Source organism: Schistocerca cancellata, chromosome 3 (genome assembly GCF_023864275.1).
Source record: "Schistocerca cancellata isolate TAMUIC-IGC-003103 chromosome 3, iqSchCanc2.1, whole genome shotgun sequence".
NCBI classification, from domain to species: Eukaryota; Metazoa; Arthropoda; class Insecta; order Orthoptera; family Acrididae; genus Schistocerca; species Schistocerca cancellata.
Window position 1 is genome coordinate 626,623,384 of NC_064628.1, and position 27,185 is coordinate 626,650,568.

At 38.5% G+C, this 27,185-nt stretch overlaps 1 protein-coding gene across 1 annotated transcript in view; it reads left to right on the plus strand.

The window, feature by feature from the left end:
• LOC126175551 (nudC domain-containing protein 1) overlaps nt 1-27,185 on the plus strand; it is a 121,736-nt gene that overhangs the window by 31,094 nt on the left and 63,457 nt on the right. Inside the window, exon 3 of the mRNA XM_049922395.1 lies at nt 489-668. Within this exon, the coding sequence (XP_049778352.1) occupies nt 489-668 (180 nt within the window). The remainder of the gene's footprint in view (nt 1-488; nt 669-27,185) is intronic.

Here is a 27,185-nt window from a genome sequence, read left to right on the forward strand (position 1 = left end):
GGCAGATTCTTTATTTCTAGATTTCTGGCAAGTTTTTGTCATGGTGTCCCAGTGCAGACTGTTATCGAAGGTCTGAAAGTACAGAATAACACATTTTGAGAAAGGATCACAAACATAACATAAGAGAAATTAGGGCTTGTACAGAGGCATGTAAGTAGTCATTTTTACCTTACTCTTGTTTGCAAGTGGTACAGGAAAGTATATGACCAGCAGTAGTACTACAAGGTACCCTCTGCCACTCACTGATAGGTGGAACTTGGGGTGAATGACACCAAATAATTTGTTAAATTATAGATCAGATACAAAATGCTATACTTTGTCAATATCATTGCAATTTTAGTCATTGGATTAATAGCAGGCTAGATGAAAAAGGGTTAATGAAAGTGAAGAGGCATTGGCAGATCAGCAGTAACCTTGTATTTGACTCAGTTTGTATGGGATTTCATGTCCATTGCACCTTGTTTCACCCCAGATTTCAATTTTGTTAGACAGGTCGTTTTGAAGGTCTTCGTACCATGTGGGAGATGACAAAACACCATCCCCGAAAGCCTGGTCACTACAACCCATCCCTCAGTTTCACATCGGCAGATTTTGCTGTTGTTTCTGATGGAGCTGGAAGTCTGTATATTGTGTACACTGGTAACAGAGAGGAAGCAGATTCATTTCAGGTAAGGATTCAGTATATATTACAATTTCAGTTACACAACAATTGGATAATTGCATAACATGCCAATTATGTTGTTGTATTGAACAGATTCATATTCTCACATATATTACTCAAGAAATTCTTTGTTGTTTGATGTGTGCTTTGGCTGTAAATACTCTGTGAGCATGTTTTGGACACACCTGTTTCGGGATCATTTAAGATTGCCAGTGGGCATGTGGCACCTATTATGTTATACCAGCTTTCAAAGTATAATGTAATGGTGTTGGAATATCATGCACTTCAATGAATTTTATTGCATTTAAAGAAGTAAAACTATCCTACTCAGCAACCTGAACACATTAAGAGCATCAGATTAGTATATCCTGACAACATTACAAAGTTAAGGCAAAAATTATCAGAACTTGAGTGGGACAGAGTATATAATTGTAATAACAACGATAATGCTTTTAACTTATTCATGAACATACTAATGAGCTTAGTTCAAAACTGTTGCCCACAAATAATCAAAAAGATGAAAATAGATGGTGCACCAAATAGAAAAAAGAAGCACAACTGGTTGACTCCTGAACTGCACGACCTGAGAAACACACTTATTGCCCTACATAAAATGGCTAAAACTGGTAACCTAGAATCGAAGCAGAGGTATAAAGAAGCCAGGAAGAATTATAGGACTGAAATACAGGCAGCAAAGCAGAGCGCTAATGATGCTTTCATTGAAAACTCTAGCAAAAAATGCAAAGCACAGGGTGTCTACGATCTGGGACAACCGGGAGATCCGGGAAAAACCTGGGATTTTTTTCATCCGGGAGAAAACCAGGAAAAACCTGGGATATTTTTAGAATTCCGGGAATTTTTCATTGTTTTAGTTTTCAGTTAATTTTTTGTAGTTTTGACTAGTAAGAACCGACACACTAACAAAGGATATTACTGTATCCCGCTACTGCAGAATAATACTTCAACAATAAAACGTAAACGAGAGAAAAAAACGATAATAACTTAAATTGCAAAGGAAATGCGCCATATACGACGACGACACAAGTGCTCATGCAAGCGTCTGCCGATTGAAAATTTGTCAAAGGCTTTAGGAAGACTATGCAGTGCTTCATAACAACAAATTGCCTCCAATGAGCGTGAAGTCGCAACTGTTTACATTAGATTTGTTTTATCAGTTAACGCGCGGGCTCATGCGCATGCGCAGTAGAGTCACGTTTGAGTAGTAGATTCTCCCGCTTCTGTCAACTGGAATGTGGCTGTTGGCTGTGCAAGCAGTCGCAGCAAGCAGCTAGATACTTCCGGGAAAAGGGGGCGCCTAATTCATATTCTTGAGATGAAAAAAACTTGTTTCACAAAGCACCTAGCATCCAGCGCACATTTGCCTATCAATTAGTCATATGATTTTGAAACGCTTCTCTGTTGGTATTTGAACACATTTTAAGTTGATTTCTGAATGAATCATAAGCTGACTTTTGAATGCATGCATAGTGTACGTGATGTCTCTGTCAGGAGAATCCTCGTCGCATCTAGAAATAAACTTTCCACAGACAAAAGGGTACGGGGCTATACGAGCTGAGTGGAGTAAAGCCGAATGGGTGAATGGCAATCGCTGTGTGATTATGTGGCTGATTGGGCGTGGGAATGATCAGCGTTGTTACAATTACTAGCGAAATCCATAGATTCATACTATCAGAATGGAAATAAACGACTGACAGGAATAACAAGGTGAGAAAGATTATGTATTATCTTCTCGGTGTGTCCAAGAAAATGAAGTTTTGACAGAAAATGTTCGGCCAGATTGCTACACTAGTAAGGACCAGTAGTACAGTCCCCGGCTACCAGCCGCTTAAGTTCTATTATGGAAGTAACGTGGAAAACATGTTGTAAGAACACGTAACAACGCCTAACCGGAGAATAATTGCGGGAGAACTAAACCAGTGATTCTGGCAGGGTTAGTGAAGTTAACCGGCGAACAAATTTTGACAGTGGCAGCAATAGCTACAGAATTGGTGATGACAGGATTGTTTGTTAGAACGAGGACGGAGAAGAAACGAGGACATCACACAAATTATGGAAGAATAAGACGATTCCAAATTTATATAAAAATTTCGTAATACTAGTTTTTGATGTCATGCGAGAGAAGCTGGTGCATATGAATGAAACGTGAAACTATTTCCTAACATAAAGCTTTTTGCTTGTAGTAGGCCTAATAGGCATTTGATATTGATACTTATTGGATTATATTCTGTCGTGTTATAAAAATGACCATTTGTGCCAAAAGTCTCATTTATTTGGTGTGTTATAAAATTGCTGCCGTATTAGAAAGGCCTATTTTGTTTTATCTAGCAGACAGTGACAAAATAGACGTAATCAGATCGAGAAACCACACCAGTCTGGGGTATTATTTGTATTAACAGCTTTTTCAGTATTAGATAACTACATTTCGATTTTCCATGTAGCAAAACGTTTGACAAACTTGGATGAGGTAAAAGATTCTTTCACAGAAAGGAAAACACGCCACGTAAAGCTGTAGCAAGATTAGAGAGAAAAAAATGCTAGTAGCTAAGGGTTGAAGAAATGTGTAATTTCTTGCTTATCTCTTGTCAGTACTGGTTTTATATATCCTATATTTAATTTTTTGACACACAAAACAGCAAGTTATTAACTAATGGGCAATGAAGAGTTCAGATTTTCCGAAGAGTTCTTGTTCTCTCGATTACAAATAATCCCATCCGCTATTAATTGCGAGATTTTTTTTTAAGAGAGGCAGGCTGCCAAACCGGCCGACTGGGAGCAGGAGAGGCACCACAGGACATTTCAATTTCCACTCACCTGAATATAGTTTGGACGTGCAGTAGAAAATGCTTTATGAAGAGGCATGGAACTGCACTTGGGCATACTTAAGGCCAAATAATATGTCTTACATTTCCTCGAATACATACGTTTTATGTTTCAGACTTTTCAGAAAGATGTGCGCTACAAGATGAACATATTTTGAAAATTCGATTTTTTTTAGTATTGACCCTGTTCGCAAATGTCGTAGATCCGGGGCTGATGCGCAGAGTCGTGATGACTGGGTGTTGTGTGATGTCCCTAGGTTAGTTAGGTTTAAGTAGTTCTAAGTTCTAGGGGACTGATGACCATAGATGTTAAGTCCCATAGTGCTCAGAGCCATTTGAACCATTTGGTGCGCAGAGCAATTTGAGCTATAGTGGGTAGTCTCCACGTGACCCGTGTTTACATTCAGTGATTTTGCTGTTTCCCCTTTCGTTTACTCTCACGTCAAATGAAAACAAAACGGGTATCCGTGGCCGGGAGCTATCAAGTGAATTAAAACACATTCACATAATTACTAAAGGCTGAAATATGTCATTAGTTTCAGATTTTATTTTATTTCCACCTTTCTGACAGTCAAGCATTAATCGCCTTGCGGAACAATGAAGTTATTTTTGTCTGTTTGCTAAAGAAATTTGACTTTTGCTAATCTTTTCCCCAGAGGCAGTCAATGTATCTGAAACTAAATGTTTAATTCCACAGTACTGGGTAGTTTCAACTGTTCTCTGCATTTCAAGTGCACGTTTTCATTTTCTAGCACATATGGCATTATGCCATAATAAAGAACCAAACATGATATAATACAGTACTGGTGCTCCAAGAAAATTTACATCCTGAAAACCACACTTAAAAGCTTAATATCAGGTCGGGGTCTATGGTACTTCATTGGGAATCTGGACATACGAGTGTGCCTTTAAGTATGCACTTTAAATGTGCACATTTTAATATGGTTCACGAAATTCCGGTGCTCTTGCACTATCATCTTTCATTGATGATCTTTACATGTACGTACATACGGGCTTCCTACGTCATGATATCTACCCAAGCGCGGTGTCGCCTGTTACCTGAGCTCTCTGGCAACTGCTGAAACGAACCTATTTGTAACACGTTGTGGGAAAATATTAAGGTTGGTGGTTTGAAAAGCGTTACTGTCAAAGTAAATATCCTTTTACGTAAGTTGAACTACGTACAAGAATGGACCGTGAATTTATTAAATCACAAAGTGTTTGACTCTCATTTAAAGATCAGGTGTCTGATGATGAGCCATTTAGAAGCATTTCGAACCCTGAAGATCAGACATTTATGTCATTATTAAAAATTTTACAGGCACATTTGTATGATATCCCTTAAAGTGTAACATGCGCAAAAAAGATCAACAGTATATGCAAAAGCTTAGCTTCTCTTGCAGCTTGAGACCAATATTTTATGTGAAAGCTTTGCTTTTCTTGTAACAACACTATGTATATTAATTTAAACTATTAACTTTCCCTGTTTGGCGCGCTACTTAACACTGATGTTGCTATTGGCTGACTACATCACGTGTCCTATGCTCTGAATATCCTCTGTCATCGGCTGGCGAGATCATGTGACATGAGTTAAGAACGGTTTACAAAAGCGCATCGAAATCTCGGTTTCAATGGTTCGGAAAGTAACATGCGGTGTTTGGTGGATTTTCTAATGTATGTTTTCGTAATACGAAAATATGCAGCGTACATGTTGCTGCACATCAAAGATATTTCCAAAATGTGTCTTTTTCTCTGAGTTTCGTTTTCTAAAGTGCCAGGAAATTGTACGCCCGTGTACAAAACCATAACCATTCAAAGGAGTGATAGGGAAAATATACTGTCATCCGGGAGAAAGTGTGTTTTTAACCGGGAAATCCGGGAAAAATCTGGGAATTTTTTTTCCTTGTCCACGTAGACACCCTGAAAGCAGCCTGGCAGGTAATAAACAAAATAGCAGGGAAGCATAAAAACAGACAAGAAATTCCAATAGTGCCAGAAAAATTAAATGAATTTTTTGTTAACAGTACTAAGTTCGAAGCTACTGCTACCTCTGCACCAGATGATGCAACTTCTGAAAGTTTTACCTACAACATTCCTGACCTAAATAACTTATCCTTTAAATGGAAACAGGTGACCCGCCAAACTGTATACAAAGTCGTCACAAACCTACATGGCTCATAAAGCGAAGATCTCTATGGCATCTCCAACACCATCTTGAAACAAATAATTGACATTATTGGTGCGCCTCTTACCTTTCTGATCAATAGTACTTTTACAGCTGGAAAATTTCCTGAGGTCCTGAAGGCTACTATTGTTATCCCAATCTATAAAAAAGGAGAAAAAAACAAACCTGAAAGTTACTGTCCAATATCCCTCATACCCATATTATCCAAGATAATAGAATGCTACATTAAAACACAACTTTGCAACTACTTTGCTGAACAAAATCTTTTTTCACCCTCGTTCTTTGGTTTTAGGCCAGGATTGTCTACAATAAATGCAGTAGAAACTCTTGTGACAGACATACTTGATGGCTTCGAGAACAATTCCATCACTTGTGCTGCACTACTAAATCTGAGTAAAGCATTTGATACTGTATCCCATGAAATACTAATAAATAAACTAGAGTGCTATGGTGTCAAAAATAACGAACTGGCACTAATCAGATCATACCTGACGAACATAACTCAGGTAGTTATAGTAAATAGCCAGCAATCAAATGCCCTACCAGTAGTAAGAGGTGTGCCACAAGGCTCAGTGCTTGGACCTTTTCTCTTCCTGGTATACATGAATGACTTGCCTACTTTCATGCTTCACAAGTCAATAATATATGCTGACGACACAACCCTGATTACCTCAGATAATAAATTGGAGGAAGTGAAGAAACAAACAAAAGTAATGCTTGAAAAGTCTGCTATATGGCTCCACAGTAACAAGCTGATACTCAACAGTAGCAAGACTGAAACTATGTATTTCTTCTTGCACAGTCTACAGGGAAAATTAAATGAGTCTGACTCTGTAATACTTCTAGGAATCCACCTGGACCCGAAATTAACATGGAACACCCACACGGAACTGTTATGTACCAGACTATCTAGAGTAGTCTTTTGTTAAGGAAACTAAAAACATTAGTTAGCAGAAAACAACTTTTATCTTCTTATTATTCCTTCTTTGAATCTCACTTACAGTACGGAATAAAATTATGGGGCAGAAGAAAGCAATTAGAGCAATTACAGGTATTAAAAGCCAAGAATCATGTCTAAAGCACTTTAAGGAACGTAACATTACCTTCTCTGTATATAAAAATGTCTTCTTTCCATTAAAAAAAAAAAAAAATACATACTTTACCTTCCAGAACAGATGTTTACTCACATGATACCAGATATAAAAACAATCTTGATGTAGACTTTACTAGGCTGTCTAAGGTCCAAAGTAGCTTTAAACAAACAGGATTAAAATTATATAACAAGTTACCACCATCACTGAAAAACCTACAAGGTGATGCCTTCAAGAAGCAGCTGCACAAATTGTTAGCTGATAAGTGTATCTGTGATGTAAAGGAATTGGAATGTAGTAGAGAGTAACTATAATGTAGAGAATAAGTCTTTATCCTCATGTAATGTAATCTGAATGTACATAGTTTCCCAATTTTAGATTCACTATCAAATGTAATGTCAAACTGTCTATTTCAACAAATGTTGGCTAATGACAAGTAATAAATAAATAAATAAGATTTATTAAAAATTAGAGAGTTTCCTTTAATACATAAAAAACTGCAACAAAAGAAACCAAACCTATTATCCATTTCATAATGATTGGCCCCTGAATTTGAGCTCATATTCTGGTTACATCCTATGATGAACATCAATGTTTTGTGCCTTGCAGGAATTGTTGAAATGTCTACTTTTATTTGGTGTATGAGTATTACACTGTAGTTGAAAAGAGGGTGACATAAACAGTAATATGTAAGACAAAGCATTCTTTTTTGAGCATTTTTTTGACGGTGTTAACTTTGAGGAGTTGTAGAAGTCAGACCATAATTAGAAAAAATATGTTATGTGCACAGTTTAAAGATGCAACTGTTCTCTATTTAAAGGCAAATTTTCATTGCTTTCCAATGAGCCATTTTGTGCTAATAATAGTGGGTGTAGATTTCTGCAGTTCACCTAATGGTAATATATACAGGGTGAACATTAATGAAACTGACAAACTGCAGGGACAGATTCCTGACTGGAAATGGAGGGTAAAAGGTCCTATGAACATGTGTCCAGAAATGAATGGTGTGCGTTCAATGACAAGAAATCATCCCAGAACACAGTATAGATATCTATTGCATCCATGTCATAACATGTTCACGATGGCCTCCATGGGACTTCAGGTGATAGGGATATTAGCAGTTGTCTTGCAGGATACGCACAATCGTGCTGTGTTGCACCTTGTTGGAAAGCCGTTTACCTGGAGCTCGTACTAGGGTTTGTCTCAATATTCTGTAGAACTTGGTTCTCTCAAAACTGGTGTATGCACAGTCCGCTGCCTCCCTGCACATTCGTCTGTCTGATACAACCCATGTTCCTGCAGATGCCCAAAAGGGCCTGAAATGTTCTGTGATGGGGTTGGTGCTTGTAAGAGTATTTGATCTTGTGCTGCCTCTTGACCATTTCCATCTGCTTGGCTGTACACAAATACCATCTTGGCTTGGGCCCAACACAAATACCAAACCATGCTGCTGTCATACATTGTGTCAATCACATAGCCTGAAATATATAAGGAACACACAGCTTGTAGTCAGAGGAATTGTGATTTATCAGCATCATCTATCGTGGCAACGATGCATTTTCAGACGCACGTTTGTAGGACCTTTTTTCCTCCATTTCCTGTCAGGAATCTGTCCCTGCAGTTTGCCAGTTTTATTAATGTTTACCCTGTCTATTAACAGGATGGAAAGTGTAAATGCAAGCTCTGTTGTTGCCATTCATAGCAGTTCATATGCTATGTTGCTGGACCTCTGAACACTAATTCCACTTCTGTATTCATTGTTACAGTGTACTTTGTGACTTACCATTAGGTAGTAAATAGTAGTGCAGGCTGTCATTGTTTCGTACTCGTCTTAGATGGTCTGTTTTATATAATTTGTTGCCTCTTATATGTGTGAAATCATAGCGAAAAGGAACAGGATGCGAGCAGTTGAATATCACAGCTAGTGGAGAGAGAATTTCTAAATTTGTCAGAATTAGTGGACGTACAGTCAAGTGATTTTTGAGTGAATTTAGAGAAACTTCATGTCTTTTATCACCAAAATGGAGTACTGGCAGGTGACAGAAGTTAGCCTTGGACGAGTTTTACACAGGGAGTCGCAAGAAGGAAAATCAAACACTTCTATGTGGAAGAGCAGTTTCCATCAGTAGCTGCCATATTGGAAAAGTTACACTGAAATGGAAGAAGTTTCTGATAAGAGTGAAACAACCCCTTGTCATTCTATTCAGAAATTGGCCTTCAGATGCAAAACATTCAACAAATAAACCTGTGCTGATGGAAAAGAACAGTAGCAGGAACAAAAGAAATGTGTTCTTGCAGGAAATAACACTTTACAAACACAGGGTGGTCTATTTGTTATACTAAAGAGAATTGGTGTAGTGCAAACCATTCCAGAAAGTTTGGATGGCAGGAACAAAAAATGCCGTTGCAAAATGTGTTTGGTTATCACAGAGAAAGTGTTAGAGTGTAATGGCTTGAAAGGATAAAGTCAAATGACATCCGGTTCTGGAAAAATTATTAATAGGTGCCACATTGGGGACAAAGATGGGTTCATGCAGAATTCTGGCTCATGTGTTATTGGACAATCAGGAGGTACATATTATCATTCTGAGATGAATACCATATACTACGAAGAGTAGTTTAGGAGTGTGCCTGAAAAATTACCTTACTGGTCAGCCTTGATATTACTCAATGATAAATCCAACTATGAAATCCATCAGTGAAATGGAGGAAGGACTCTATTATTGAAGGTATGTAAAGGAGTAATATACATCTTCCATCTATGCTGCATTGTTTGAGGAACTTTCTGTAGCAGGCCCACTAGAATATGTGCAATTGCACTTGAGGTCACAAGGATACCTTTTGGAAGGGTATTGCGCTCACTGGATAGCAATAGGATTACCGCTGACACAAGCAGATGACTGCATTAGCAGCAGCGAGACCTCGGACAACAGCATTAGCAAATAAAGTTGGTCTTATTTCATTGATCATTCTTTCCTGCAAAATTTATTCAAGCTAAATGATTTTTCATTTACTGTTAAAGTTTACAATACACACAAAATTTCATTGTTCATTTATTGAGATCTTATTGTATATCAAATGTTCGCTGGAAATTTCTCTTGTTATTGCACTCTGCTTGCAACAATAACTGAATGCATCAATGCTACTTTGGAATGCTAGTTCGAAGTTGCCATTCTTCCTATTGAATATGCGCTTATCGTGCGTTACAACTGTGATGGCAGCGCATTGGTGTGACAACTACGCTCCACCGCAAAGTCGCATATATTACAGCTAGTAATGCAGTTGCTTTACAAACTCAATTGATAAACACGGGGAGTATTCATTAGCAATGACTCATGATATAGTGTTCGAGCTTTGTACCTGTGCTTTCTCTGTTGCAGTAGCTACAACAGTAAACTCAACCTTAACGTCAGCCTCTTATGTTTGACATTATAGGGATGAAACAACCAACCAGAAAATAATGAATATTGACGTGCAAATGTAACAAGATTGTGTCATTAAACTGTGGACAGGGAATGTTTCTCCTAGTTAAGGTCTGACTACTGTGACTCCTCAAAGTGGACATGCGCCAAAAAATGCTTGAAAAAGCACCCTTTCTCTTAACTATTTCCACCTATGTCGCCACCATCATAACTAAAGTGTAATATTCGTACATGAAATAAAGGTAGACATTTCCATGATTCCGACAAAATACAGCACATTGATGTTTGTCACGTGATGTATTCACAATATGAGCTCAAAGCCAGGGGTCAGTGATTATGAAATAGATAGTAATCATGGTGGCGTATGAAGCAGTGATCCAAATTGGCAATTGTGGAAGTAGATGGACAAATCACAGTGGAACTTTGATTTATTTGATTTTCCAAATGCTGACATTATAGCTGTTTTATTGAAAAAGATAACATTGTGTTTGTATTCATTTATGAATAGTCCAGACATTTGAATCACCTTTTCTTTATACAACATTATTAGGAAAATGAGAGATTACTACTCACTGTAAAGATGACACATTGGGTTGCAGATAAGCACAACAAGAAAACTGTTACACATTAAGCTTTTGGCCAAAGCCTACTTCAGAAAGGAAAACACTCATACATTCATTCACATAAGCAAGCACACATCGCATATACATGACCGCCATCTCCAGCAGCTCAACATTTCAGTCAGAGGTGCTTTAGGTGCCAGTATGTGTGTGTGAGCTGTGCTTGCTTGTATGAATATGTGTGTGTGTGTGTGTGTGTGTGTGTGTGTGTGTGTGTGTGTGTGTGTGTTTCCTTTTCTGAAGAAGACTTTCACTGAAAGCTTAATTTGTATTAGTATTTTCGTTGCATGTGTCTTCAAGTCTTCAACTCAGTCTGTCATTTTTATGGTGAGCAGCAATCCCCTTTGCTTAGTGTTGTAGATATTCCAAACTGGAGCCTCCATTGTATGAGTATCCTTATACGATTTATTCATAATCAGTCTGAAGAATACTACTAACTTCAAATCTATTAACACTAGAACCGCTGGAACTAGTGCTGTACTTAGAACCGCCGACGTGGTCAAAGTGGCCACTTTCTTTGTAAGTACATGCTGTGCTGTTTAATGTAAATATTAATGACCTTGATAACAATGTATCACTTTAATTACGTTTAATAACATAATATTACTAATATTAAAGAACATAGTTCACAATATTTATCTGCAACCATACTTACTGTATTGCAGTAGTTTTAAAATTAATAGAAATTAATCTTACTGGAGAAACTCCATATATAGTACCTAGTCCTACTTACAAGCATTACAAACTACTGTCTTTATTACTTTATATGTACACGGTCCACAAACATATCTCTTGCATTTACTGCACACTTCGTCTTGTTTCTGCATTTCCTTGTTTGGCATAGTTTTCTTACTTTCGCAGGAATTTCCGCTTCTTCTCTTTCTGCACCACCATTGTCCTTTTCTTCCTTTTCTTTTCCATCCCTTGGCATCCTTTCCTGATTACTGGTTTCCATATAAGCTCTACGTAATTATTCTGCTAGATTTAGGATGAAATTCCTCCTACTTATTTTGATCCCTGTCACTAGCTTGAAAATGATCCATGCGTTGATGGCTGCTAAATCGAGGATATTGTGAAATACGTGTACAGGCCATCGACGAGTACCAAAGCGGACAGAATATTTCCTCGTCATCTGGTCCAAGACATCTACAGCAAATTTTGTGCTACTATAGAAGCTCACTGTTTCGGGAAGGTGTTTCGAATTATTTTGTATTTCAACATCTGTGTGCATGGTGCTATACAGAAGAACATTTTTGTTCTTTTTCCCTTGGTAAACAGTCAGAGTACCACCTTCCCTTTTCAAGAGAACAGACGTATAAAGAGGAGTTTTCTTTTTTTAATAGTGTTCGGAATTTATTTTCTTGCATGGTTGATAGTGCCGACAAGACTAGTTTTCTCTTTTTCCAGTCTCTCCCCTGGTGTGACCGTAATGAAAAAATTATCAGTAGTCACATTTCACCCCTTATTGCAATATGGAGCTACCAACTTCATTACTACTTGTTCTGGAAGTTTCCCATTAGGTGCCCTCTGTTCTTTCTTTCCTACATAAGGGAACCCATTACAAAGATATTTTGTTTCTACATCCGCTAGAAGCCAGAATTTGATTCTGAATTTATCAGGCTTATTCAGCATATATTGCAAATACGGACACTTGGTTCTGCTGGGGGAAAAGTTGTTTGTCCACAGTGACATTTGATCCAGGTATGTCAATTCAACTGACAGTTTTCTATAAAATAGTTCCAAGTAGTTGATATAAGTGCAAATTTGTCACTTTTCAAACGTTCTGACCGTGTATTTTTTTCATCAGAACACAAATATTTCAAAATTTCTCAAAACCTGTTTCTGCTCATTGTGTCAGTGAAAAATGGGACTCCCCACGTTTTCGACCACAACTCATCTACTTCAATACATCTGGCACCTAGTGCGCCACGAACGTATAATGAAGCAACAAATGCATCTAATTCTTCTAAATGCAAAGTCCAGGAATCATTTCCAAGAAGCCGTTGTGCCTCTGCTTCTGTGCACTTCTTTGTGTTTCAACATTGATTGATCAACTAAAAGGTGCCAGGCACCCGAAACATTATCATGTGAGACGTGCCGCTTTGCGTGTGGAGTAGGTCCCCGTGTTTCTTTCAATATATTCTGTTGACCTATCATACCTGGAGTAGTAACACCGAAGTCTGCTACAGTCCACTCAGTGATCCTGTCCTTCCCCAGGAGTTTTGAGCCAGGTTCTTGAAGTGAACCCTCACTTTGTTCTCCTCTTCTACGTGGATTCTGTATTGGTCCACTCACAGGAGGTGCAGTTCTTTTTTTACCCAGGGTAGGTCCTTCTCTAGCATTGTTTATATTACTGCTTGGTCCTGGTTCAGCAAATGCATGAGGAAAGAGACATAGAAAGCTACAACTCATTATAAAGATAACATACCACACAATAAAATAGCACTAACAGAAGTAGCAGTAGAAGTGTCAGCTCTATTATAATAGTGATCATTATTCATATAGTAATAATAATAATAATAATAATAATAATAATAATCACAATGGTAATGACACTGCTAGCCAACTGGAAAATGATTTAAATCCAAATAGAGGTGTTTTGCAGGATATGCTTCCTGCAACCACCCTAGAAGGAAAACAAAGACAGAGGATGAGATGGTCAGATGAGGTTAATCGACACCTCATGTTCTGTTATTACCAAACAACAAACCTAGGAACCAACGCAACTGGATACAGATCACAAGTATACACAACATTTATTATTAGATACCCAGAATTAAAATTTTTAACAGAACAACGACTAGCTGATCAGATCCGTGTAATAATAAAAAATAATACCCCAGTCAGAATGAGAAAACATCAAACAACAAGTACATCAAATACTGGAACAAAATAATGTGCAATCAGAAGAAGAAGAAAATACAGTAATGGACTCAAACATCCCAGAGCAAACAAACAAAGAACAACACGCATCAATTAAACAATCAGAGGAAAACAAAATCTTAAGACAGCCACCAGAACAAGCACAAATAGAACTCGAAGTAACACACATGTTAGATATAGAAGAAAAATTTCATCTGACATATATAGAACACAAAGACACAAACACAGACATTCGACCATTCTTGCATAGACCGCCAAATAACCCACAAGTCAAAACAACAATAAAAACTATCAACACAATCATACACAACAAAATAAATTAAAACACAACTATGGAAGAGTTAAAACTATTGGTTTATATAGGAGCACTCACTACACTAAATATACACACTAGGCAGAGATCAGAACCAACCAACACACAGAAGAAACCCACAAAACCAGCATGGCAACACAGGCTACAGATCAGAATAGAAAAACTGAGAAAAGACATCGGACAGCTAACACAATTTATAGGAAATGATATGTCAGAAAAAAAAACCGAAAAAGGTTAGGTAAAATTTCACAACAAGAAGCGATAGAGCAATTAGATGAAAGGAAGCAGAAATTACAAGCATTGGCCAAACGACTTAGAAGATACAAAAAAAGTGAAAATAGAAGGAAACAAAACCAAACATTCAACACAAACCAAAAGAAATTTTACCAGACAATAGATAACACACACATTAAAATAGACAATCCACCAAACATAACAGACATGGAACACTTCCGGAGCAACATATGGTCAAACCCAGTACAACATAACAGGCATGCACGGTGGATACAAGCAGAAACAGATACATAAAAGATGATACCACACATGCTTGAAGTGATAATTTTGCAACATAAAGTCACCCAAGCAATTAATTCTACTCACAATTGGAAAGCCCCTGGAAAAGATAAAATAGCAAATTTCTGGCTAAAGAAGTTCACCTCAACACATTCACATCTAACTAAATTATTTAACAGTCACATTGCAGACCCATACACATTCCCTGATACACTTACACATGGAATAACTTATCTGAAACCTAAAGATCAAGCAGACACAGCAAACCCAGCTAAATATCGCCCCATAACAAGCCTACCAACAATATACAAAATATTAACTTCAGTCATCACACAGAAATTAATGACACATACAACACAGAACAAAATTGTAAATGAAGAACAAAAAGGCTGTTGCAAAGGAGCACGAGGATGTAAAGAGCAACTGATAATAGATGCAGAGGTGATATATCAAGCTAAAACTAAACAAAGGTCGCTACACTACGCATACATTGATTACCAAAAAGCTTTTGATAGTGTACCCCACTCATGGTTACTACAAATATTGCAAATATACAAATTAGATCCTAAATTGATACAGTTCCTAAACATAGTAATGAAAAATTTGAAAACCACACTTAATATCCAAACAAATTCAAATAATATCACATCACAGCCAATACAGATTAAGCGTGGAATATACCAAGGAGACTCATTAAGTCCTTTCTGGTTCTGCCTTGGTCTGAACCCACTATCCAACATGCTAAATAATACAAATTATGGATACAATATTACTGGAATATACCCACACAAAATCACACATTTGCTATACATGGATGATCTAAAACTACTGGTAGCAACAAATCAACAACTCAACCAATTACTAAAGATAACAGAAATATTCAGCAATGATATAAATATGGCTTTTCAAACAGACAAATGTAAGAAAAATAGCATAGTCAAGGGAAAACACACTAAACAGGAAGATTACATATTGGATAACCACAGCGACTGCATAGAAGCAATGGAAAAAACAGATGCCTATAAATATCCAGGATACAGACAAAAAATAGGAATAGATAATACAAATATTAAAGAAGAACTAAAAGAAAAATATAGACAAAGACTAACAAAAATACTGAAAACAGAATTGACAGCAAGAAACAAGACAAAAGCTATAAATACTTATGCTATACCAATATTGACCTACTCATTTGGAGTAGTGCAATGGAGTAACACAGACCTAGAAGCACTCAATACACTTACACGATCACAATGCCACAAATATAGAATACATCACATACATTCAGCAACTGAAAGATTCACATTAAGCAGAAAGGAAGGAGGAAGGGGATTTATCGACATAAAAAACCTACATTATGGACAGGCAGACAATTTAAGAAAATTCTTTCTAGAACGAGCAGAAACTAGCAAAATACACAAAGCAATCACTCATATAAATACATCGGCTACACCACTGCAATTTCATAACCACTTCTACAACCCTTTAGATCACATAACATCAACAGATACGAAGAAAGTAAATTGGAAAAAGAAAACACTACATGGCAAGCACCCGTATCATCTAACACAGCCACACATCGATCAAGACGCATCCAACACATGGCTAAGAAAAGGCAATATATACAGTGAGACGGAAGGATTCATGATTGCAATACAGGATCAAACAATAAACACCAGATATTACAGTAAGCATATTATTAAAGATCCCAATACCACAACAGATAAATGCAGACTTTGCAAACAACAAATAGAAACAGTAGATCACATCACAAGCGGGTGTACAATACTAGCAAATACAGAATACCCCAGAAGACATGACAATGTAGCAAAAATAATACATCAACAGCTTGCCTTACAACATAAACTTATAAAATAACACGTTCCAACATACAAGTATGCACCACAAAATGTAGTGGAGAATGATGAATACAAATTATACTGGAACAGAACCATTATAACAGATAAAACAACACCACATAACAAACCTGACATCATACTCACCAATAAAAAGAAGAAATTAACACAACTAATCGAAATATCCATACCCAATACAACAAATATACAAAAGAAAACAGGAGAAAAAATTGAAAAATACATCCAACTGGCTGAGGAAGTCAAGGACATGTGGCATCAGGATAAAGTTGACATTATACCAATTATACTATCAACCACAGGAGTGATACCACACAATATCCACCAGTACATCAATGCAATACAGCCACATCCAAACTTATATATACAACTACAGAAATCCGTAATTACTGATACATGTTCAATTACCCGAAAGTTCCTAAGTGCAATATAACATATACCGTACAGTTAAAAGGAAGTCACGCTTGATCAAGGTCCGCGTCACTTTCCATTTTTGACCAGACATAACGTCTGAGAAAAAGAAAGAAATAATAATAATAATAATAATATAAGTGAATGTAAATTACCTTCGTCTTCAGTCTCGAAGCTGTCACTCTCCACATTAGCGACAGGTTGGTAATCTTCATCTGTAGAATCTTCCACAAGGTCCTCAACTTCAGGACCATTTTCAGCATCTGATTCATACAAAAGTGTGACAATTTCTTCATCTGAAAGTGGCCGTGGCCGTGATTTGTATCGCTGTGATATCTGAGCCATGTCTACTGGTCTGAGACCAGTACTCAAATAATCAGTCTTGTTTATGTGAAATGCAATAGCAAACAATAAATGACATATTGCATTTTTGAGCTTTTAAATTCAAACAATGCGAATAAACTTCAGTAACCAACATATTTAGTACATTGTTGACGAGTGCTAAGAATAAATCCGGGGAGTGACGCACAACAATCTTTAAATAATCTGTTTTCAAGTATACATGTAATGTGGTCAAAGTGACCACTCAGCGGTTTTAAGTATAAGTGGTCATTCATAGACAACTAATGAAGATAAAATAAATATTGGACTATTTATAAGATCTACATAAACATTTAGGAAAACTCATTAACTCACAACAGCATAGATTAGAAATTGACCGAATAATGACATGTTAAAATATAAAAAGTGGTCAAATTGACCACTCGGCAGTCCTAGTGTTAAGAAAATGCACCACACTGATAAAATGTGTACATGATACAACTTCACTTATAAAGTGTAATTCAACATGATATAAAATAGCGTACTCAAAGTTTCTCTTCACTTTATTTATTTATTTATTTATTGTTTCATGGGACCAAATGAAGGAGAAGTCTCCATGGTCATGGAACGAGTCGATACATGGAATTAAAACACGATAGTAGAAACAGATAAAATGAAATATAAAAAAAACATATTCAGGTGATAAGTCTTAAGTTTAAATAAAGAAAATCAACAATGTAACACTGGAATTTGCTTAATTTTTTAGCTCTTCTAGGAGCTCCTCGACAGAATAGGAGGAGTGAGCCATGAGGAAACTCTTCAGTTTAGACTTAAAAGAGTTTGGGCTACTACTAAGATTTTTGAGTTCTTGTGGTAGCTTATTGAAAATGGATGCAGCAGAATACTGCACTCCTTTCTGCACAAGAGTCAAGGAAGTGCATTCCACATGCAGATTTGATTTCTGCCTAGTATTAACTGAGTGAAAGCTGCTAACTCTTGGGAATAGGCTAATATTGCTAACAACAAATGACATTAAAGAAAATATATACTGTGAGGGCAATGTCAGAATTCCCAGACTATTGAATAGAGGTCGACAAGAGGCTCTCGAACTTATACCACATATAGCTCGAACATTCTGTTTTTGAGCCAAAAATATCCTTTTTGAATCAGAAGAATTACCCCTAAAAACAATACCATACGACATAAGTGTATGAAGATATGCGAAGTAGACTGCTTTTCGTGTTGAACTGTCACTTATTTCAGATACTGTTGTAATGGTAAATAAAGCAGCATTTAGTTTCTGAACAAGATCCTGGACGTGGGCTTTCCACAACAGCTTACTATCTATGCGAATGCCTAGGAGCTTGAACTGTTCCGTCTCGCTTATAATATGCCCATTCTGTGTGATCAAAATATCGGTTCTTGTTGAATTGTGAGTTAGAAACTGTAAAAACTGAGTCTTACTGTGATTTAGCATCAAATTTTTTTCCACAAGCCACAAACAGCAAACAGAAATATTTTTGAATCACATGTAATACTAGAAGGCATATCATTTATATAAATAAGATACAGCAGTGGCCCCAGCACCGACCCTTGGGGAACGCTCCACTTAACAGTGCCCCATTGGGACTGAACATCACTATCACTCTCATTATTGCGGAGAATTACCTTCTGCTTTCTGTTCTTAAAGTAAGAGGCGAACCAATTGTAAGCTACTCCCCTTACTCCATAATGGTCCAACTTCTGCAGTAATATTTTGTGGTCAACACAGTCAAAAGCCTTCATTAAATGAAAGAAAACACCTAGCGTTCACAACCTTTTATTTAATCCGTCCAAAGCCTCACAGAGAAAAGAGAATATAGCATTTTCAGTTGTTAAACCATTTCTAAAACTAAACTGTACATTTGACAGCAAACTATGTGAATTTAAATGCTCCAGTAACCTTGTATATACAACCTTCTCGATAATTTTAGCAAACACCGATGGCATAGAAATATGTCTAAAATTGTCAACATTATCCCTGTCTCCCTTTTTATAAAGTGGCTTCACTACCGAGTGCTTCAACCAAAACAAAACAAATTTATCTTGTAACAGCTGTTTACGTTCAAAATATATATGTCATAAAGGCAATTGCCAGAGCTGTGCCAGATGTGGCTCTTATGTAAATTACCTGACAACCAAAAGGTATTAATCTGGGAAAACATAATTAGTAAAAGCAACAGTCTGTATAAAATTTAAAAAAATGAAAACCATCTTTATTTCATAAAATATTTACTAAAGTAACTAGTTTCAATCAATTATGGCCGCGTGGTCTGTGGGATCTTGTCACGGTTCGCACAGCTCCCTCCTTGGGAGGTTCGAGTCCTCCCTCGGGCATGGGTGTGTGTGTTATTCTTAGTGTACGTTAGTTCAAGTTAGTTTGAGTAATGTGTAAGCCTAGGGAACAAGGGCCTCAGCAGTTCGGCCCCATAGGAGCTTACCACAGATTTCCAGTCAATTTTGATCCTCTTCAGACCCATCTCTGAAATACAGGTAATGTTACAACTTACAGCTACACAAACAATGAAAATTATAAACCAATATAATAAAACAGAATTAATGAAACAATGTATAGCCTAAGGTGGTGAATGGAGGCAGAATATCAACTGTATGTGCAAAGGCACAAATGTCGACGGCTGAATAGCATGAACACGCTATATGTTAGATCACCTTTGCTGTGATTGTGTTTGAATAATTTATTTTGTGAAACTTCCTGGCAGATTAAAACTGTGTCCCCGACCGAGACTCGAACTCGGGTCAGCGCACACTCCGCTGCAGAGTGAAAATCTCATTCGGGAATTTATTTTTTACTTTTATGTACTCCCCACAGAGGGCAGCCATCATTCTCATAACTGATTGATATTGGCTTCTATATTACTATTGATCATTGTTTTACTGATTCACTACTGCTGACAGAAGTTAATGATGTAAATTAATGTATTACATTTTTTTAATACTTGGATTTAAAATTCGGATAGTTGTGACACATTTTTACATTGTTACATTTCATTGGCCCCTACCAAGTCATGCAGCACTCGGGTCTTCTCCTATTTAACCCATAATGTATTTATACTATTCGGGATTTGATGTTTGTATCTTTGCACATATGATTTGTGCTGTCCCTGCCTCCACTCACTACCTTACGGTATACATCCTTTTTAATTATTTTATTTTATTGGTCTTAGTTTTTAACTTGCATCATTTCCGTGTCCCTTTAAGGTGTAACATTACCTGTATTTCAGAGATTGTTCTGAAGGCGATCATAAGCAATTGAAACCATTTACCATTTTAATAAATATTTTATGCAGTCAAGACTGTTTCAAAAAGTTTTAACAATAGGTAGTACTTGTGTATACCAAAGTGTTGTGTGTTTATTGCAGATTTTTATTTTGCATGCTGCTTTTTTGAAAAAATAAGTATTGAAAGTCAACTAGGAAAACAAGTGTCACCTGTTGGTTGCCTTTTAACAAATTGAAGCTACACCTTGCCCAGGACTTGGTTGGTATTGATGTATGCATTTTGTATGCAAAGGAGTTGTAACAAGATAGGTCTTGTTCATACGGAAAACAAGAAGTTTGACATTTTATGTCAGGTTCACTTACATGTTCTAGTTAACGTTTTATTGTGTACGTATTTTATCAGTAGGTTTATTTTCTTGGTAGGTCCCATATTGACGCTATTGCTGAAATAGGTTATCAATAAAAAAATGACACTGGCTATTAATAAATTAATGTTTAGGTCATTAGTTGTAAATTAATAATGTTTTAACCACAAAAAATACAATGTGCACAACTTTGCTTCCGCTGCTTTTTCCCCAACATTTGAGGCTTTAATGAAACAAATTGGTTACACCTGTATCATTCAAAGTATTTTCCATCGCTGGCAACTACTTTCTCCCATCTTTTGGGCAGTGTACGAATCCCGTGTCGAATCGGAAATGTTGGTCAGCGAGGCCATGTGCCATTGGTCTAAACAGGCGATAGTCAGAGGGAGCAATGTCTGGAGAATATGGCGGGTGGCATAGGACTTCCCATTTTAATGTTTCCAAGTACGTATTGACCTCTTTTCCAACGTGGAGTCGAGTATTGTCATGCTGCAAAATCACTTTATCGTGCCTCTTGCTGTTTGCGGCTGTTTGTCTTCTAATGCTCTGCTCAAATGCATTAATTGCGTTTGATAACGAGCACCTGTGATTGTTTCACTTGGTTTTAACACCTCATAGTACACGAAGCCGAGCTGGTCCCACCAAATTTAGAGCATGATCTTGGAGCCGTGAATATTTGGTTTGGCCGTCGACATGGAATCATGGCCAGGATATCCCCATGATTTTTTGCAATTGGGGTTGTCATAATGAACCCATTTTTTGTCCCCGGTCACAATGCGATGCAGAAATCCCTTCCATTTTTGCCTCTGAAGCAACTGTTCACAAACACCGTTCAACGTCTCTTCGTTTCGACTCATGTGAGACCCAAGTTCCTTCTTTCTGAATCATGCCCATAGTCTTGAGATGTTTTGAAATGGCTTGCTGTGTCACTCCCACTAATCGTGCCAATTCTTCTTGAGTTTGACATGAGTCTTCACTCAGCAATGTCTCCAATTCTGCATCTTCGAAAACATTCTCTCTTCCACCATTATGCCAGTCTACGATATTAAAATTATTGTTCTTGAAATGTTGAAACCACTCACGACACGTTCTTTCCTTAATAGCGTCTTTACCACACGTACTTGAGAGCATTCGATTAGACTCAGCCACTGTTTTCTTCACATTGAAACAAAACATTAACACCTCTGGCAAATGACAAGAATTACTCTCATAAACTGACATTTTCAGTCAAGAACAACTTTATGATGCAAACACAAATTGACTAATGTTTGAATGAGGTTATGTTGACTAAGGTCCAAGCTAATTGCCTGATGTCTGCAATCTGTTTCTTTCGACTGCTGCTTAGGCCTACCGTTGTCACCACCTATTGGCAAACAGCGGGAGCAAAGTTGTGCACCTGGTTTATTTTCGGAACCTGTAAAGTTGTCATGTATTGCAACTTTAAATTAACAGGGATTCCTTTACTCCAATGATGATAACATTGACCTAAAACTTTTCGTCAGTGCCTATAAGTAATGGAAAGTATGGGAAATGTTCACAAATTATTCTCTTATAACAGTGAAAAATTAATGAATTCACTATATGTGGAGAAGAACTGAAGTTATTATAAAAGGGAGATGCTTGCAAGTTGATTTGCTCAGTTGCATTATTCTCAGCAGATAGCACAGGCAATTCTATTCAATTGATTTCTGTCTCCAGGAGGAAAATGTTCACAAGATCCCAGTACTGCACAGCTGTAAAACACGACTGACTCGCTGCCCCACTCAACCCATGGCATCTGAGAAATATGTTGTTCATCAGGTGTCTGGCAGTCCTGCACTTGTCAGTGAAGAGAACCTGATACCATTGATTTAGATTCTATTCCAGTTCTCTTTCACATATTCTTCATACAGTATGGTGCTGGATAGTTCATACTTTTGTTGATAATGCATAACTAAGGGCCAAATTGATCATGCAAGCCATCATTACTATGTAACAATCATCTCCTGGTAGTCTTGACTAGGGATGTTCACTACTAGATAAATCTTAAATTTTTGTTTCTTGTTGTATTTGATTGAGTGTTTGGATGAAGTCTCTATGCCATTTTGGTGGGTGTCTTCTCATGTTTTTTGCTTTAAACTAAAAATGCGTGCCTGATCTAAGCTTGAAATGACCCAACAAGGAATGGTGACAGGCTGGACAGTGGGCACAGACCACATTTTCCCCGCTAATGATTGGTGTACAGTTTGCCCTATTGTGTTGCAGATTCACTTTTTCATCTACTACAGTGGTATTGAGTGCTGAGAAAGAGATTTCTGATAAAGGAAATGCAAATTAAAAAGTCCTTAAGATTAATACTGTGCTCCATGTGTTCTGCCAAGTTGTTGTTTCCATTTTCTGCGCAGTAGTTCAGCAACAGATCCAGCCATCTTTTACAGGTCCTGAGAGTTTTGCTATTATGTGTACTTACTGCCTGGACTCCAACCATATTGTGGAATATTGTTGGTCTCACACCATTATTTATAGTGGGGTTCAGTTCCTGACACCCACTATACCCTTTGTTGCTCTTTTGTTTTTCACAGCTTGCACTGATATTCCATGAAACCCAAATCCTCTCTGTTTCTTTCAACTCTTCTGGCTGATGATGAGAATTTAATAAATAGTGCCGGAGCCCAAGCGTTATTTAAATTGTAACTGCCATCCTCGTTTATTTCAATAGGATTTGTATTCATGATCTCTCAGAAACTTAGCATTTGCACCACAGTACTTGTCTCATTCTATTTCATTTCATAATTACATTCAAGGCAATGCTCAGTGAAAGCTGATTTGCTTGGTTATTTTGGTCATGGTGATTCTGAAATTCCTTGCACTTCACCTCTACTGGTCTGATAGTCTATTCCACGTAAGACATGCCACATTTGCATGGAATGCGACACACACCCAGCCTTTGGAGACCTAGATTGTCTTTAACTTTACATAGAATACTTTTTATCTTAATTGGTGGAATCGAAATACGCTGGGTGCTATATTACCCTCTTTCTTAGGAGTTCTTGAGTTTTACTTCATCGCCCATCCAATTTTATGGCACGAGTACACATTCCTTTGGAACACTATCCACAGGTATTGTAATTCTTCAATAAAGTCCTCCTTGTCTGAATGTGTTAGAGCTCGATGAACCAGAGTCTTCAGCACTGAACTTTCTGTGACAGATGATGATGGCTCAAGGTTTGGAGATTGTGCTCAGTATACATAATTTTTCTATGTATGCTGTGACCCAGGGACCATCCATTTTTCTGTTATGTAAGACTTATAGGAAACGTGGTTTGTCATCTGTTTCAAGTTTCATTGAGAATTTTATATTATGATGGATGGAGATAAGTTGATCTAGGAACTCTTGAAGCTATTCTGTTCTTGTAGCCACACTGCAAATGTGTTGTCCATGTACTGATAGAAACAGATTGGTTTTGACTTGGCAGCCTATATTGCCTTTACTTCAAAGGTTCACCGTGACAGGTGATAATGGCCTACTCTTTGCCACACCATTGGTTTGTTCAGGATATTTTCATTGAAAGGGAAATAAGTAGAAGTCAGAATGTGCCTAAAATGTGTGTGAAACAATCACCGAACTTTTCCACGATTAATTCCAAGGAATCAGAAAGTAGAAATCTTGTAAACAGGGAGACTATATTGAAACTGACAATAAATAGCCATATCGTGGAGCTGCAATTGACTGAGGCAGTGTGCAGTCAGCAGAGTCGTGGATGTGGTGTTTGCACTTCCCCCATATTCACTGAGGATGTGTTTCAGGTATTTTGCCATCTGGTATGTAGGTGTACCAATACTACTAACTAGAAAACACAAACACACACACACACATATGACTGTCGGATCATGGGACAGTGAAATGCTGCTTTTGGGAGCATGCAGGAATGATATAGGGAGTGGCAGGGCAGCTAGTTGCAGTCTGGAGTTTAGATTGGGGGGGGGGGGGGGGGGGGGGTTAGGAGGCTGTGTAGTGCTGAGTGGGAAGAGGGGAGGGGAAAGATGAGTGAAGGACAGTGACTAACAAAGGCTGAGGCCAGGAGGGTAACAGGAATGTAGGATATATTGCAGGGAGAGTTTCCACATGTGCAGTTCAGAAAAGCTGGTGTTGGTAGGAAGAGTCCAGATGGCACAGGCTGTGAAGAAGTCATTGAAATGACTTTGTTTGGGTGGCATGCTCAGCAACTGGGTGGTCCTGCTGTTTCTCTGCCACACTTTGTTGGTGGTCATTCATGCAGACAGCTTGTGGGTTGTAATGCCCATGTAGAAAGCAGCACAGTGGTTGCAGCTCAGCTTGTAGATACTTGAATAGTTTCACAGTAGCCCTGCCTTCAATGGGTTAGAGGATGCTTGTGACTGGACTGGAGTAGCTGGTGGTGGGTGGATGTATGGGACAGGTCTTGCACCATGTCTGTTACAGAAATATAAGCCATGAGGCAAGGGGTCAGAAACAGTGATTGTGTAGGGATGGACAAGGGTATTGTGTAAGTTCATTGGCAGAACACTACTGTGGGGGGGGGGGGGGGGGGGGGGGGGGGGGGGGGGGGGGGGAGGGGGGGGGTAAGGATAGTATGTAGGATATTCTTCATTTCAGTTCCTATCCCTTTACCAGACACTGCCCTGCTCATCACCCCCCTTTACACTAACATCCCTAATGCCCATGGCCTTGCTGCTATTTAACACTGCCATTCCCAATGCCTGAATGATTCCAAACCTACAACATTCTTCCTGGTCATTGTTACCAGCTATATCTTCAATCAAAATTACTTCTCTTTAGCAGGGATCATCTGTAAACAAATCTGGGATATGTCAATGGGCACCTGCATGATAACCTTCAGTGCCAACCTATTCATGGGCCATCTGGTTGAATCCTTCCTAAACACCCAGTATTCCAAACCCATCACATGGTTCAGATTCATTGATGACATCTCTCGTGACCCGGATTGAGGGTGATGACACCCTATTCACATTCCTCCAGAACCTCAACACCTTCTCCCCCAGTTGCTCAACCCAACAAGCCACCTTACGTATTCTTGACCTCCACTTCTAAGATGGCCACATAATTACATCCGTCCATGTTAGAGCTACCGACCACCACCAATACCTCCACTTTGACAGCTGCCACCTGTTCCATACCAAGAAGTCCCTTTCTTACAGCCTAGATACCTCTGGCCTCTGCACCTGTAGTGATGAGCAGTCCCTCTCAAATGATACCAAGGCCAAATATACTGAGACCTTTGCAGACCATGATTACCCTCCCAACTTTGTTCAGAAACCGATCTCTTTTACCCACTGCCTCCCAAACTCCCACCATCCGGCCACCAATGAGTAATGATATTCTGCTGCCCACCAAACTTACACAATATCCTCGTCCATCCCTACACAATCCCTGTTCCCAACCCTTTGCCTCGTGGCTCGTATCCCTTAGTAGACTAGATGCAAGACCCACCACCATCGGCTCCACGCGGTCACAAGCATCACCTGTCCCATCAAAGGCAGGACGGCCTGTGGAACCAGTCATGTGCAAGGTTAGCTACAACCACTGTGCTGCTTTCTGTGTGGGCATGACAACCAACAAGCCATGTGTCCATATGAATGGCCACCGACAAACTGTAGTCAAGAGACAGGTGGACCACCCAGTTGCTGAACATGCTGCCCATCCCAACATGCTTCACTTCAATGACTGCTTCATAGCCTGTGCGATCTGGATCATCCCTACCAACACCAGCTTTTCTGAATTATGCATGTGGGAACTATCCCCACAATATATCCTAAGTTCCCATAACCCTCCATGCCTCAACCTTCATTAGTCACTGTCCTTCATCCCAACCCCCTCCCAATCCCCTTCCCTGTTCCCACTCCAGCACTACACTACCTGCTATTACATGAAAATCCAGTCTTTTTACTTCTCACTTGTTCCACTCCCCACCCCTCCCCCCTCTACCCTCTCCCCTTCCCTCAGTTTTAATCTCACGATTCTATCTAGTTGCCCTACCCTCTTCCCAACTCATCCCTATATGCTCCTACAAGCACAAGCAGCACCATACTGTCCCCTCCTCTATCCTGCTATCCCTCCTCCTCCTCCTCCCTGCCCCAGCCTCCTCCTTACTCCCACCTCCAAAATTTTTTCTCCCATCATGCGCTGTTGATCAGTCTGGCCTCGGCAGCCAGAGACTGTGTGTGTGTGTGTGTGTGTGTGTGTGTGTGTGTGTGTGTGTAGTCCATCCTGGATTTTCCATTGTTAGGAATTTACTCTTGGTGGCAGTGCTGCTTGTTTCTTAAGACCCTTAGTGATACATAGCAAGCCTGACTTATTGCAAAGACTCATCATCTTCCTATTGAGTTTATTCATAAGATCAACATCTGTCTGTCTGTTTGCAGTGTCAT